Below are 16,856 nucleotides of genomic sequence, written 5' to 3'. Positions count from 1 at the left end.
ATAGCGTGACAACTTTTACATTCCAAGGCATAATAGAATGCTGTTCACTTAATCTCTGAAACAAACACTGTACTGTTCCTCAATCTGTAACACAACTAAATGTAACAGTGCACACTATGAGATTATAATACAGCAATGGAAACTCATGCGTAATAGAAATGTGTGCTTCCGTTACGCATAATCAAATGAATATCAATGTGGCAACAAAAGATCAAGAGTGAAATAGTTTGAGTCCTTCGTACTCTCTCATTGGTGTCATCTAAACACTGCAACTAAAAATATTGTTCATGTCTTAATAAATGGCAGTGAATCTATTCCATTGCACGCACTGTAAGCCCACACATCTGGCAATCAATGTATAACATGTAGGCCTGGATTTACACAATGTGGGTTTATATTTGACTATTTTTATTTTCGACATTATTTCTTTTAAGGCTGCATCAGGTGAGGGTGAGGGAGTTAAATCTATTAACATATTTATGAATGTTAATGTGAATGAATTCATGTCAGCAATTTAATATTGAAGTCATGTTATTTGTAGAAAATTAATTAAAAAAAAAGAAAGATAACAGGCAGCAGCGGTGTGTAAACAGGATCAGTAAACTCAGATACACAATATCTAGCACATCATATACACTGATAACTGAAGGCAGTTTTGAAGTGGAGTCAGTTTACACTTTTGGTTCGCAGGTATGGCAGTACAAATGTCAGCATCCCGGATCAGAGGAAAATAATCTTCCAATCAGCTTTTAAAACACGCAATGCAGAAGTTAATTCTCATTGATTGGTACCCAATTGTAAACGTGAGTGAAGGGCAGGTTTTCTTGTTGTGAAATCAACACGTTAATGAATGGGTTTATTTAATACCTGCTGATAAATACTTCTTAAAAGCAATTCCAAGTAGGAGTATCAGCACAGCCCTAGAAATGAATAGGGATGGAAGACTGCGGCCTGGAATGAGTTCCAGGAGGTTGGCTATAAAGAGCTGATACCCCCATCGAGAGGGCAGTATTCTCACACAGTGCCTTGTGATATGGACGTGTGTCTTTCTGAGCAGACCTGATGGAAAAACTGCCACCTCCCGAACACTCAAATGTGCACGCCACAAAAACCAACATGAAAATCAAGATAACTGTAAAGCCACAAATCCAGTCAAATTCTAACCACCATAGGGAATGAAGTCAGCACACACTGCTGTCTCAGTGCTGAGCACTATAGCTGTAGCTAGTACAGTTTTTCCTCCAGATCTGCTGAGAAATGACATTATAATTCAGATTGTAGATTGGACATATTAACATTTTAACCCCTCTTTTATCTTTTGAATCCTACAGAAAGAGTGTTTAAAGATTTAAAGAGACAATGTCACAATGTTCATGATTGAAAGGACGTCACTCTACCCTCTAACACTGTGGAGATATTAATGGTTGAAAATTGGAATTTAAGAAAGAAATGACATTGAAACCACATGGCCACTAGGGGCTGTAGCGCAACAGAATCCAGCTGTGTGACTCTCCCCAGGTTTAGACACAGTTTGATGCTTAGTTGTGTGTATTTATTACAAATGTGCTCTACAGAAGCTACTGTGTATGTTTCTAGAAGGAATGCAAACATCATTAAAAGTTAATTATTAAGATGAATTATATAGAAAAATAGGGGCTATTTCTATTTTGCATTTTTGTAATCTAATGTATTTTTGTTGTTTACAGAAATACTTTAATTGCATCATTGCTTTTTCTTCATTTAGTTTTTGGTTTTGTGTGTTTATTAATATCAGCCTGCTGTCTCAGGTTCATTGTGAGTGGGCAATATCATTGTTTGGATCTGTACCAGCCTTAGATTAATAATAGATTAAACTTTGCACTACTGGATCTTACTGATCATTGCAATGTATTTAAAGTTGCACGATTGGATCGTATTGGTCCTTGTAATACATTTAAATTCACATGACTGGATACACTCATTGTGTTCTGAGTAAGTTCTAAATTGAGATACAGTATGCAATATATTTGCCTGATTGGATACCATTTCATTCTTAAAACCATTTGGAATCTTTAAGAGTTTTGCATCAATGAAAGAGTTTTAAAGGCATTCACTTTGTCAACTCCATTTTTTTGTTTTTGTTTAATGAAACTCATGAGTAGCACATTCTGATCTGGTCCTGAGTGCTGATCCTCTCGGGTATTTTACATTAACATACTCGTACAAACAATTCTGCAGGTGGCCGACTGGACAAGTAGGAATAATACTAATGAGACAACTTAGATCAAAATATTTATTATGCACAACAAAATAAACATATCCAAAAGAAATGCCATTTTCATCTACATAATAAAGAGTGTGTGTGTGTGTGACTAATGAAGCTAACAGTAACCCTGTAATGTCAGCAGCACTCTGCAGCTCTGTGCTGTAAGTTCAGTGTGCAAGATGGAAATCATAACAAATCTCATTGACATTGTTGTGTGAATTATGAATCAAACTGCAGTGTATCAAGTTCATGCTCCCTCTTGTCACAACGCTAATTTCCTGTTCCCACAACTCATCACTCATTCAGAGCACCAGCTTTGTTATAAGCGGGAGCCTGATCTGGATACACTGTGATGATTTTAAGAGAAATGATCTTCTCCTGATAAACACTCCTGAGAAATGTATTTCCATAAGGTGTGAAAAAAACATGAATAAATTGAAGAAGGTATGAAAAATAGATACAGCAAAAGCAAAGTATTGTGTTTCTAGTAAACACTGCAGGGTGTTCAGTAACACTTTATACAATCAGCAATGTTGAATTCAGAAACTCAGAAACTAAATGTCATGCAGCCTTACAATAAGCTTGTACATGCTATCAGAGAACACAAGAGAGCAACACTTTTACTTTGCTTTCACAAAGTGGTGCTTTTTGTAGATCTCTCCTTTTCCTCGCAGGATATTTCTTTGTAACTTGTGAGCTGTTGGTGTCGTATTACAAGAGGTGTTAAACCTGCACTGCAGATCAAAGGACATCGTTGAAGGATGGGCTGGTTTATTGTCCATTGGTGTCTGTAAGAGAGCAGCATTTTATTAGGTACAAATAGCCTTTAGAACCATCTTCAGCAAACCCAGCTAATTGCATCCACACAGTTCATTTTTTCCTTTTAAAAACTCATTGGCAGTGTACAGCATGCTGATTGTATAATTGAGGTTATTTAACATAGTTTTTTTTTCTTTTTGGGAATGCAGATGGTGCAGTGGGGTGCACTTCACACTGAAGGTTGATTAAGCAAGGTTCCACTGTATATTACAATATATTTGAAAATACAGTCTAATATATTGATTGAACAGTATATTACGATATATTTTGGATAACCAAATATATTGCATATAATACATATTTCATCATATTTTAAAAATACATTGGAAATGTAGTTGTTTTTCTGAAAGGAGAATCTGCCCCCTAATCTAATATGTAATCATCGAATCACATATATGTTAGGACCCCAACCAGACATACACCCCCATCTAGATCTGGTCGACCACATCGGGTCGGGGTTAATTAAAATGAAATCTTTTTGTGCTCAGGGTGGGGTTGACCGAAAATTCACTTAACCCGAATCTGATCTGCAGAATCTTCTGAAGACACAGCCTAACTCAAGCAGTCAGCAGCAATGTCACAGTGCTCATAAGAACATATAAGAACATAAGAAAGTTTACAAACGAAAGGGGGCCATTCGGCCCATCTTGCTCGTTTGGTTGTTAGTAGCTTATTGATCCCAGAATCTCATCAAGCAGCTTCTTGAAGGATCCCAGGGTGTCAGCTTCAACAACATTACTGGGGAGTTGGTTCCAGACCCTCACAATTCTCTGTGTAAAAAAGTGCCTCCTATTTTCTGTTCTGAATGCCCCTTTATCTAATCTTGTAACCTCCTTTTTTCAGGTCGAAAAAGTCCCCTGGGTCGACATTGTCAATGCCTTTTAGAATTTTGAATGCTTGAATCAGATCACCGCGTAGATTCAATTCTTTTAGCCTGTCTGAATACGACATGCCTTTTAAACCCGGGATAATTCTGGTTGCTCTTCTTTGCACTCTTTCTAGAGCAGCAATATCCTTTTTGTAACGAGGTGACCAGAACTGAACACAATATTCTAGATGAGGTCTTACTAATTCATTGTAAAGTTTTAACATTACTTCCTTTGATTTAAATTAAACATCTTGTTGGTCTTTTTTATAGCTTCCCCACATTGTCTAGATGAAAACATTTCTAAGTCAACATAAACTCCTAGGTCTTTTTCGTAGATTCCTTCTTCAATTTCAGTATCTCCCATATGATAGTTACAATGCACATTTTTGCTGCCTGTGTGCAGTACCTTACACTTTTCTCTATTAAATGTAATTTGCCATGTGTCTGCCCAGTTCTGAATGCTGTCTAGATCATTTTGACGTCGTCGGTCTTCCTATTAAAGCTATAGCACCACATTAGCTGTGCAGTACACAACAGAGTACCATCAGTTTTGCTTTATTCAGAATAAAATAACACATCAATAGCAACTTAAACATTCTACATTTGTTTAATTCTAAAAAAAAATAACATTAATTAAATTATCTGAATAGTGCAACTGGTCCAGAATGCTGCTGCTGCAAGAATACTGACAAGTACACAATGTTTATCCTTAGTGACATCACTGTAAATATTGCAAGGGAGCAGGTCAGTTGTTAGGTTGATAGGTGGTTTTACGGTTAGCGGTGGTGTAGTTCACCTTAATGATAATGATTATAGTATTAAAGCTGCTGTTTGAGAATACCCTTGTTGTAAAAATGACGCTAAAGTTAAACACGAAGAGCAAGTGAGCTGCTTACTAAATGTCTGTAAAGGAATTCCCTTGCTTTTGATCCAGCTATGTCCAAAGACAACGCACGTCCGCCCGCCACTTAACAATCAAAGAGGTGCCATTCGGGAGAAGCAGAACGGTCCTGCAGAGCACTGCTTTTTGCTTCAGTTACATCTGGCATAGCTATGTACGTGTTGCAGTGCCTCTGAACAAGGGAGTTGACAAACTTGTAAGTACAAAGATGAACTGTGGTTTTATGCACCCAAAATACATTGCTAACTACCCTGTACTCAGCTGAGTAACCCTAACCCTGTATTCAGCTGAGGATGTCAGCCTATACTAAGCAATCACCACTCTTTTTTTCCACTGGCACAGGAGGCCGTACGTAATTCCTTTTTGGCTGCATATCTCCTTTACTAGTTCCACTATAATGCTGAATGTTGCCCCGATGATGCGAAAGGACTCCATCTACTGCAGATCTATGAAAGAGTGATGCAGCACAACCTCTTCCCACCAGCAAGATGGATGAGTAAGTGTCCAAACCGTCCTTTCGTTAGCCATTGGCATTAGATAACAAGACATAAGGATTTGCTGGTAGAGGATGTTTGGTGGTTTAAGCTCCCGAACAAAGGCAAAACATCCACGGTTCCCAATCCAGACAGCCTTAGGAGCATACGTGGAAGATGTGTGGCACAGAGCTTTAGAGTCCTACGTCTCCGCCGGTTTTCAGCCATGGTGATCTGTAATACTTCTGTTGGTCAGTTTCATTTTATACCTCCCAGTTAATTTTTAATGAATGAGTCGTAAGATAAATGAGTTGAAACGGATTCAATACAAATGACATGCCACCCTGCAAATGACATTTAAAAAACAATTTGGGCAAGAGCAGTAAAACACATTATTAACCAACCAGGCACGAGGTATTTTGCTTTATTACAGCAACTTAGATTACTCGTGTACAAGTTCTCTGCGCACAGAAACCACATTTTAACAAAATTTCACTAGTAATCTTCAAAAACAGTACGAGTACTTTATGCATAGCTAATTTACATATCAACCCCGACCTTTCCCCTTCATTTGCATGACGTCTGGTGAAAAGCCCAGTTTACTCTAGTAAAATAAATTGAGCGAATGGAAACCCCAAAAAGCATTTTACACAAGACATTTTTCTTGAGCAAATGTCTCGAGTTAAAAAAAAAAACGCATGGAAACTCCACCAATGATGGTCCTCTGTTGTGTACTACACAGCTAATGTGGTACTGTTGCTTTAATTGGAAGACTGACGCATACTGTGACATTGCTGCTTACTGCTTGAGTTAGATTGTGTCTTTGGATGATCTTCTTCAGATCAGGTCCGTGTTAAGTGAATTTTCTGCATTGCGATGGGGTCATTCGCAAGACAACCAAACACAAAAAGGGTTGGGGTTCTAAAATTTTAATTAACCCCATTACCAGCTTTCATCTACAGCTCTTATCGTTCGTTGTTTGTTTGGTCCCCCTCCTCACCTGCCTCCACCTTGCAGAGTGCCTTGCCTAGGGAGAGGGTGGCCTCAATTAGTATAGTTAGTTGATTATAGTTTTGCCAGCGTAGGGGCAGCTATTGAGATCCAATGGGCCATGGGCCAAATTCAATTAATGAATCATTTACGGGCATGTTTATCTGCAAATTCAATACATTGATTCATTTCATTCCATTGGTGGGTGTCTCCTTTCTTTTTTTATGATTGTGGCAAACTGATTTGCAGTGTGCAGGTGTAGATGTGATGCAATGCTTAAACAGATGACAGACAACAAAGTTCACGGGCCAAACAACCCTTTATTTATTTTTATAATCCGGGTCATTTGGCACCCGTAAATAATAATCCCTGGCTGTACTGCACAGTGAAACCTCGGGGTTCAGTCCAGAAATAATAAACACACTATAAACACACACAGAACACAAACACGATCACATGTACAGAGTGAGTGCTAATGTGCAATTGGTGAAATAGTTAGTGAACAGTAGCGCAGTGCTGTCCAGGTTGGTGCTGGCCTTTAGTGACAGCTTCCGGTACCTGTTAGCCGTCTAACAAGAACAAACGAGTACAATTAGAATGACAAAACAAACACAAAGCACTCACGGTTACTCTACAGTCCTTCAGCAGTTCTCTCGCAACTATAACAAAGGAACAGTTTGCTTTACCACATCTCCTTTTGTACCTTCAACCACTCCCCCTTGGTTAGCGAGTGCAATCGCTTTTCCTCCAATCCACGATTTCCACATCACCTCCTGTCTGGAGCGATGACTTAGTGTACTGTGGCTCCTCCCCCTTTCTAGATGGCCGACTTCCACATTTCCCAGGAATGAATTGCCAAACCATCCAGTCCAGGGAACACTGTTCCCTTTAAACAGCACCCTCACAGGTCGGGAGGGAGATTTATAACCAAGATTTATTCTTTCTCTGTCTCAATTGTTTTTTTTATTTTATTTTATTTTTTCTTTCCTTTTTCTTTTTAATAAAAAAACAAACACAGAAAACCGAAATAAATAACTATTTACACCCTTGCCACAGCTTGCACATTTGGAAAAAAGACACCGAAAGATAAGTTCAAATAATTTAAAGTAGTCAGATTGGCTGCAGTTGCACTCCATGCCTGTATAGTCATTGGACATGCCCTATTAATCCTGGCTGTGGAGCATTCCAAAAGAACAATGCTTCTGAAGTTTGAGAGCCAGGTAGTAGTCACAGGAGGAGTAGGGTCTATCCAAAGCCGTAAGATAGATTTCTTGGCTATGATTAAACTTGCCAGAAGTATCCTGCTCTGGTGTTGAGAGAGGCCCAGGGAGGAATCATCGTTCATTAAAAACAGAACCAGATTTTTTGTTATCTGAACCTCTGTCAGCTCAGAAATAGTTTGAGCTGCTCTATCCCAAAACGCAGCCACAATTGGACACTGTGAAAACATATGTAGGTACAATGCACCAGTCTGACAAGAAACAAAATGTTAGAACTTGAAGCTACTGCACTAACAAGTAACTACGATGTGATAGGTATTTCAGAAACTTGGTTGTCTGAAAGTGATGCAAATGAATATAATAGTGGGTACACACTGTATAGGAAAGACAGGCAGGACAGAAGAGGCAGAGGGGTAGCACTATACATAAGAAATAGTCTTGAAGCCCAGGTTTTAAATCTGGACGAAGAAAACAACGCCAAATCAATAAATCAATATGGGTCAGAATAATGGACAAAAATTCAAAGGGCATAATAATGGACACCGAGCAAAATAATCTGTTAATGACATTAGAAATGCATGTAAAAGGAGAAGCCATACTAATGGGGGACATAAAATGGGAAAACCCAGTGGGGAGCACGACGGACGAAATTGAAATGGTGGAAACGACAATTTGTCAAGGCACCGACTAGAGGGGAGGCATGTCTTGATTTAGTCTTTTCAAATAATGAAGACAGAATAACTAAAACAGAGGTCAGAGAGACATTGGCAAACTCAGACCACAACATGGTCCTCCTAGGCCATTGAACGGTTTTCTCAGCTTTTTCCGGAGAAAGAACGACTAGAGACATAGGCTCTACGTCTTTTTGATGATGTCGGACAGGGTCCGACATCTGACCGGAAAGGGAAAATTGTAATGTCGGACCTGGTCCGACATAGGATCGCAAAGAGTTAAATATCAAAAATAAGAAAAACCTGGGAGAGAGAAGTCTTCTTGGAGTTTCTGGAACGTCTGAAGGACTTTACTGTTGAAAATATCTTTAAAACTAAACACACCTCTATTTGACCAAACAGGGTATAAAAGAGGCTTACCTCCCATCAGTAAATGATTATTATTCCAGATTGGGATGACTGAGAAATTTTAAAGGGGCTTCCCATAAATGTTTCCACATCGTACCAAGGTTTTATTGAATTTGCAACAATGGGGCCAAATTTGAAATTTAGGGTTTTCTTGGGGATGCCAGTAAATAATAAGTCTGTAATCTGTGTAGGCGGACTATGAATTATGAACTTGCGCCAGGCGATCTCTGAGTCTACATTGGTCCATGCTTTTAAAGCCCTAACTTGAAAAGCCCAATAGTATCATTTAAGATCAGGAAGAGACAATCCACCATTGACTTTAATGCGTTGCAGTACTGATAGACGAATACGTGGACCCATTTCATTCCAGATAAATTTAGATATCATAGAAGTTTTTTTTTTTTAACTGGTGATTATTTATTCCAACTGACATATGTTTTTTTTTATTGTTTCAACTTCACAACATGTCCCAGTATATTTTTATTTAGTCAGGTTTAGAGAATAAAGAATAAATTCAGACTAACCTAAGATCATATTTACAGTTATTTAATTAACTGCACCACAAATATAAATATATATATATATATATATATACACTGCACTCTATTCATCTAGTATTCTATTCATCCAGTGTGTATATATGAATGACTTGTGATCAATCAGAAAATGGTATGTACTCCATAAGGGAAGCTTCCTTACCATCCCCATGGTGCTTCCTCTGTCTGCTTCTGAAGTCTTCCCCCACAATAACTGAGAGGACAAGAAGGATCCCCAGGGATAGGAAGATTCTGATGTCATTCCCCAGCCCGTACGACTCTGAATTGAGGAGAAAACAGAATTAGTGGTTGAACAGGCTGTGTGGGGACACAAGACAGGTAATAAAATATATAAAATACATATATATATATATATATATATATATATATATATATATATATATATATATAAAAACTGCAGTGTACAAAATTGAAGGCTTATGAAATAAAAGGTTTTTAAAAAATGTACACAAAAGGTTTAAAAGATTAAATAAATATTTTATTTTCAGGACATTTTGGGCAAAAGCCCTTCTTCAGGTGTTTAAAAAGAAAAGGAAACACAGTGCAGTAAAATTGTTATTATTCAATTCAAATTGTAATTATACAAAAATTCTGTGGATGGTGTCATGGTTATTAGAATAAAATGTTCATTCCCAGAGAATGAACTGGGAACTTTGGAACCTCTGGGACTGAACAATCTATTTTAATAACCATGACACCATCCACAGAATATTTGTATAATTACAATTCTTGAATAACAACAATTTTACTGCACTGTGTTTACTTTTCCAGTTAAATATGTGTAAACCGATTATATAACTCACTAATAACCTAGTGATATAAAAGCCTGATCAAGATTTGTTTAAAACAAATGTAATCCAATCCTGTTTTTACAGTGCCTTGATCTTGCAGTATGTGAATAGGGTACATACAGTATGCTCCACAGTGAAGTCATACATTCTTGGTTTTTGAGCAGGTGCATCAAACACACAATAATCACGCTTTACAGAAAGCCTAGTTTTTGGAGTTGGTTTAATCTGGCATGAAACTATCCATATGTACCAGCAATAATCAGAGCTGTGACCATTCTGATTGAATTATAATATCTGATATGTTAATTATTTACTGCCTTGAATATTGACACATTAAGAATGTACTTTTCTCTCTAAAACTCTGACTACTTTAAAATAAGTGATAGGTTTACTTATAAAAATATAGTTATTCACACTTGCCTATCCCATTTGTGTGTTGGGTATTGTTAGATGTGGTTGGAGTTGTCATATCTCCTGTGGGAACATAAACAACGTGTAGAAAAGTATCACCATTAGGCTAAAAAGGTGGCCAGCTGTTTAATAATTTTAATGATCTTGTGCAGACCTCATTCCACTGATTATCTGTAGTCATGTTAAAAAGGGTTTCAATGAATCAATCTGGGGGAAACATCAGAGGGAGTCATTTTGAGTGTTTACATGAATTAAAATGCACCACCATCTGTCTTGAAGATGTCTGCATTTCTATTCATTGCTATGTGTTGCCCTTCTATTGTAGCCTTGTTGTGGTCTAGGGGCAGGATCAGGAGCAGGGTCTCATCCCACTGTCAAGCAGCTAGCTGTTTAAACCCTGTTCACCCCCCTTGTTTCCTCCTCTCACTGTCAAGCAGCTAGCCATTTCAACCCTGTTCACCCTCCTTGTTTCCTCCTCTTAGTCACGCCACCTCTGCAACTGTGTTCTATCTGTGGACAAGTGAAGCTCACTACCCAGACTTAGAGCTCTTGCAACTTCAGACTCCCTTCAGCTGAGGACTGCTCTCCACTGAGATAGGAGGGGGGGGGCGTTCTGACACAGTGGTATGTTCAGTGACAAGCACAATCAGATACTGATATGTTCAGTCATAAGCACAATCAGACACTGGTATGTTCAGTCATAATCACAATCAGACACTGGTATGTTCAGTTACAAGCACAATCACACACTGGTATGTTCAGTCACAAGCACAATCACACACTCCCTTTCCCTCAGTTTCTCCTCTGGGGGTAAATAAAGTTCATTCCCCAGCCTTGGAGGTCAGACAGTGCTGGCACCTCAGCGAGGATGGCTCTCCACTGAAACTGAGGAGAGCTCTTCACTCAAGCCTATTTCTTCCATTCTGAGGATAAACGAAGCTCGTGCTCTCGTTTTGGAGCTGAAAGTGCTGGCCCCACTTGCCTGTCTCATTTGTCTGTTGGGTCTTGATAGATGTGGTTGGAGTTGTCATATCTCCTGTGGGAACATAAGCAACAACGTGTAGAAAAGTATCACCATTAGGCTAAAAAGGTAGCCAGCTGTTTAATAATTTTAATAATTCAGATCAATATTAATGTGATGATGATGTGTTCTCTTTAATGCTGTCAATAGTGGAGATTTCAATACCGCCCCTATAAAATATAATCCTCATCTTGTGGGGACTGTACTTCATGGTGAGTCCTGTCAAAACGGTTTCATTTGAAGAACAATAGTTAACATGTCATCAAGCAGACAAACATTAAAGGAGATTCAGTTCCATCTTCTACCCCCATACCACCTTTAGAATATATCATAGACTATTTAATGATGGTCTTTTCAGTGCAGTACAGTAAATATTGAAATAAGTAAATACATAAAAAAATTGTAAATTACAGTAATGAGTAATATGAAAAGGCTTATTATGTTTTTTTTTTTAAGATTGCTGTGCTATTTTGCTTACTAGACCATTTGGCCCATTTTTTTTTTTTTAAATCTTTACAATTGTAGTATAGCCCCACCTGGGACATTTCGTGTTTAATCTTTCTCATAATTACTGTAAATTACTGTAAAGAAGTCACACAAACCCCATTACAGATGTTGTTTTTCACAGTCCCCTCATCTGATGATTGAAAGATGGAGGCTGTATGTGCCAGAGTTTAGATCAATTGAGTTGACCCCACTGTGTCACAAAGTATTCAGCTCAGTCCTTACCTGTCACATGAAGGTAGACTGGGCGACTGCGTTTGCTGTTTGCTGAGTTCACAAGCTTCTCTTTTCCATACACACAGGTGTAGTTTCCAGTATCACTCCTCTTAACCTTTTTAATAGAAAACTTGACAGCTGATATGCCTTTGGGATCGTGTTGTGAAACGACAAGGCTTCCATTTTTATACAGATGGAAAAAACCCTCTTTTCCTGTTGCATCTCTGAATTCAACTGGTATTATACATTGAAATGATACATCCATTCCTTCCATTTGGTTGTGTTTGTCCAGCTGAAGTAGGAGCTGATAGCTTAACTCTGAAAATACATTTTAACTTGTTAAAAACATGCCTTCAGAATGAACCTAAATATATGCAATAACAAACAGTAGAGGTTTACTAATCCAAATTCTGTTCAGATTAGTGATCTGATTGTAATTTGTACCATATTAGAAACATCTTATCACGTCCTATGTTTGATATTTTTTGTTATAGTTGATGATAAATCAGTAATAACCATTTGAATAAAATATTCAGAGACAGCTATTTTATACATTCTCACATAATTATAAGATTTAACTTTCTTCAGCTGATATCAGTAAGCATTTAATTACCATAGCATGATTCAGATTAGTGGGAGTCTAGTGTATGGGAAATTTATTATATTATATTATAAATAATTAAATTAATATATAAATTTATTATAAATTTATATATTAATTAAATTATTTTTAATACAATTTCAGGATTTTTTATTTTAAATCATCAAGTGACTGAAGAAGTAGTCTATTATTTATATCTGCTACACATTTGGAAAATAACATCAGTTGAATGATTCAGGGTTTAGTAGTTTCAGTAGTTAGTAAAGAACAAAGCTAAGTATTTTCAAATGTGTTTCTGTTATTTTTTTATATTAAAATCAGTTAATGTATTTTACAAAAATTCAGGTTTCCTCGTTGTTTGGTGCTGTACTTACCTTGTACGTTGAGATAAACTGAAGAACCATGGCTGATGTTTGTCAGGTCTCCAGGATTCTCATTTCCATACATGCAGGTATAGTCTCCAGCGTCATTCTTTTTGATGTCTTCTTTTATAAATGTGACAGTTCCCATTCCTCCGGGCTCTGCCAGTGAGCTGATCTTCTCTCTGTTTTTATATAAATGGAACCAATTCATCTCCTTGTTCTCTGTTTGTTCTCCATGCACTGCTGATATTATACATTTGAATTCAACCTTCTCCCCTTCCACTACAGATGCTTTCCCAATTTGAATTATTGCTGTGCGAACTGGCTCTATGAAAATGAAATTAAAAAAATGTAAAAAATACCATGAAAGAGAACATCTGTTAAACAAATAGGAAGATATGGACATATGGACACTTAGTGAAGTGTGTGTTTAACCACTAATTACAACTGTAGCATATCAACTGTATTTATATTATACTGTAGGTGGTAAGTAATAATACTAATAATATCAAGCAGTAGAAATACAGCTTTGTAAAACATGTATCCTGAGGCATAACATGAAACCACACAGCTTTCCACAAGCAGTATCACTAGAAATGGTAATAAACTATAATGCCTCGATAATAATCATCAACACCTCAATAACATGTTAATAGATGTTTCATATACACTGTGTTTGTTCTTTCAGAAATAATGGTGCTGAAAACACTTCAGAGTAAACGACCTTGTGAATTTCACCCTAAATGTTATTTGTTTCAAGCATTAAATAGGCTTATGGCAGCAGTGTGGAGTAATGGTTATGGCTCTGGACCCTTGACCGGAGGGACATGGTTTCAATCCCAGGTGGGGGACACTGCAGCTGTACCCTTGAGCAAGGTACTTTACCTAGATTGCTCCAGTAAAACCCAACTGTATAAATGGGTAATTGTTTGTAAAAATAATGTGTAAAAAATAATGCAATTGTATGTAAAAATAATGTGATATCTGGTAACAATTGTAAGTCGCCCTGGATAAGGGCATCTGCTAAGAAATAAAAAAATAAATCAATCATAATATCTTATTGTGTCAGAGACACACATACCTGTCGAAACCAGCAGCACGTCTCCAAGTGCAAAAACTGAAAAACAAATTAACCATTTTACAAATAAGAAAATGAACAAGTTAAATTTACTGACAGAAAAAAGTTATCAAATAAATAATACTTACATAGCATGACAACTTTTATATTCCAAGGCATATTAGAATGCTGTTAACTTAATCTCTGAAACTAACACTGTACAGTTCCTCACATGTACAGTTCCTCAAATGTAGTTCCCTGAATGTAACAGTGCATACTATGAGACTATAATACAGCAATGGAAACTCATGTGCAATAGAAATGTGTGTTTTCGTTATGCATGTATATTTCTGGCATAATCAGACGAATATCAATGTGGCAACAGACGATCAAGAGAGATAAACAAATAGTTTGAGTCCTTCACATTCTCTCATTGGCATCATCTAAACACTGCAACTAAAAATATTGTTCCTGTCTTAATAAAAGTCTGTGAAACTATTCCATTGCACACAAAGTAAGACCACACATGTGGTAATCAATGTATAACATGTAGGCCTGTATTTACACAATCTGAGGGTGATTGCTCTTAAATCAAGGAACTGATGTAATTTAAACCTTTTTTATATTTGACTATTTTTAAGTCTAAGTGACACTGCATACAATGCACAGTTCACAGCCTACCTCTGTAAAGCACTTTGTGATGGTGGTCCACTATGAAATGCGCTATATAAAGATATTATTATTATTACCCAATTGTAAATGTGAACGAAGGGCAGGTTTTCTTGTTTTGAAATCAACACGTTAATGAATGGGTTTAATGAATACCTGCTGATAAATACTTCTTAAACGCAATTCCGAGTACGAGTATCTGATACATGCCACCTCCCGAACACTCAAATGTGCACGCCACAAAAACCAACATGAAAATCAAGATAACTGTAAAGCCACAAATCCAGTCAAATTCTAACCACCATAGGGAATGAAGTCAGCAGACACTGCTGTCTCAATGCTGAGCACTATAGCTGTAGCTAGTACAGTTTTTCCTCCAGATCTGCTGGAAAATAACATTATAATTCAGATTGTACATTGAACATATTAACATTTTGACCCCTCTTTTTTCTTTTGAATACTATTGAAAGAGTTTTTAAAGATTTAAAGAGACAATGTCACAAAGTGTTCATGTTTGAAAGGATGCCACTCTACCCTCTACCAATGTCAATATACTAATGGTTGAATATTGGAGTTTAAAAAAGAAATGATGTTGAAATCACATGGCCACTAGGGGCTGTAAAGCAGCAGAATCCAACTTTGTGACTCTCCACAAGATTAGCCCTTAGCGGTCCATTTATTCAGCGTGTCTCAGGCTTGTCAGGTCCAATTTATTTTTACACGCGCAGTTTATTTTAGACGCACTGTTTAAAAGTATTTTTTCACAGTAAAACAGGTTTAAAAGGCACTGCATATCAACAGGACACTCAGTACTGCATCTCCAGCCCCGCCCCACCCCTTGTTAGCTGTATTTTTCACATACATCTACATAGTAGTGCATACCGATAAATCATCTCCTCATCACTCGTTTTATCACCAAACTCTTTAAAATGCTATCCAGCCTGGAAGCTTTATTTTGTAAGTTTTGTTTTGTGTTGATTGTTTTGTGTTGTTGAAACATTTTTGTTTGGCCCTTGTGCCGGTTTATTTTGTATTTTTGTTTATTAAAAACTTTATTTTGAACTTTAAAACTGACTCTGAGTCTCAACCTCTGCCAATCCTGTCACAATCAGTCAAATATAATTTTAGATTTATATAAAAAGAATAACATTTGCAAACAGTTTTTGTTTCACTTAAGTGACAGCACACGTGCAGTATGGCTTGCCTACTTGATTACTGAAGATGAGCAGTAGCCTATGGTTTTATTGACATAATGTGTGGGGGGATTTGTTTTTTTTTTAATTGGGATTTTTTTTGGGGGGGGGGCACCTTCTAGGACCCCCTCTTAGGGCCCCACACAGACTAAGACCGGCCCTGAATAGGACACAGCAATGTGCATTGCACAGGGATATGAAAGGTGGCAGTCCCATAAATAATAACAATGTCCAAACACCACACACAAACACGGTCACCTCTCCCAGTGAGTGCTGCAGTGCGGGTGGTGAAAGTACAATTTGTGAACAGTTAGTGCTCTGGTTTTGTGTTGGCCGTGGGCGACAGCTCTGGATCGTGTTAGCCGTCTAGTCTAACAAACAAGACAAACAGAAGACTTTAGACAGAGTGACAAAACGAACAAAAACACTTGGTCCGTTCGGTCAATAGCATAACCATTACATCCCCTATTCATACCGTCAACCATGACCTCTTGGTTAACTAGCACATCCGCTCCTCCAATCCGCGTAGTAGTAGTGTACCGTACCTCCGCCCCCTTTCTAGATGTCTGACTTCCACCAAACCCTGGGAATGAATTGTCGGACCAACTAGTCCAAGGTACTCTGTTCCATTTACACAGCTCGGGGGGGGGGGGGGGGGGGGGGCTGGGAGATCTAACACCAAGAATCATTCAATCTCTGTCACATGCCTTTATTATTAACAACTTAAGAACTTACTTTGTTTTCTAAAACTTGAACTTTGAAATAAGTGATTTTATTAAGTTCAAGGAAATTTATAAAAACACAGTTATTCACACTTGCCTATCCCATTTGTGTGTTGGGTCTTGATTGATGTGTTTGGAGTTGTCATATCTCCTGTGG

The 16,856-nt window shown here is 37.6% G+C and overlaps 1 protein-coding gene across 3 annotated transcripts; it reads right to left on the bottom strand.

The window, feature by feature from the left end:
* Window positions 1–2,258: 2,258 nt before the first annotated feature.
* Window positions 2,259–16,634, bottom strand: LOC117432817 (uncharacterized). 3 transcript variants are annotated; one of them, XM_059016081.1, is made up of 8 exons: window positions 14,140–16,634; window positions 13,071–13,240; window positions 12,105–12,413; window positions 11,337–11,390; window positions 10,364–10,417; window positions 9,295–9,411; window positions 6,921–6,955; window positions 2,259–3,033 (listed from the first exon to the last, which is right to left on the bottom strand). In XM_059016081.1, exons 1-8 carry the CDS (start codon window positions 14,193–14,195, stop codon window positions 2,866–2,868), a joined length of 963 nt encoding a protein of 320 aa, XP_058872064.1. In that variant the 5' UTR covers window positions 14,196–16,634; the 3' UTR covers window positions 2,259–2,865. The 3 variants fall into 3 exon arrangements, with proteins under 3 accessions (XP_058872064.1, XP_058872065.1, XP_058872066.1); XM_059016082.1 differs by lacking the exon at window positions 6,921–6,955 and having other exon boundaries at window positions 2,882–3,033; XM_059016083.1 differs by lacking the exons at window positions 2,259–3,033; window positions 6,921–6,955 and adding an exon at window positions 3,041–5,540.
* Between the last annotated feature and the right edge of the window lie 222 nt (window positions 16,635–16,856).

The sequence above is a fragment of the Acipenser ruthenus genome, chromosome 52 (genome assembly GCF_902713425.1).
Source record: "Acipenser ruthenus chromosome 52, fAciRut3.2 maternal haplotype, whole genome shotgun sequence".
Classification (NCBI taxonomy): domain Eukaryota; kingdom Metazoa; phylum Chordata; class Actinopteri; order Acipenseriformes; family Acipenseridae; genus Acipenser; species Acipenser ruthenus.
This window is presented reverse-complemented; position numbering and strand designations above follow the sequence as displayed.

Bases quoted from the DNA above. Each gene is read 5' to 3' on its own strand.
- LOC117432817 (XM_059016081.1), bottom strand. From the start codon at position 14,195: ATGGTTAATTTGTTTTTCAGTTTTTGCACTTGGAGACGTGCTGCTGGT. The intron at 12,414-13,070 runs GTAAGTACAGCA...ATGTATTTTCAG, and splicing joins AGTTTATCTCAACGTACAAG to AGTTAAGCTATCAGCTCCTA. The intron at 6,956-9,294 runs GTAAGGAAGCTT...CCTTTGTTATAG, and splicing joins GAGGAAGCACCATGGGGATG to TTGCGAGAGAACTGCTGAAG.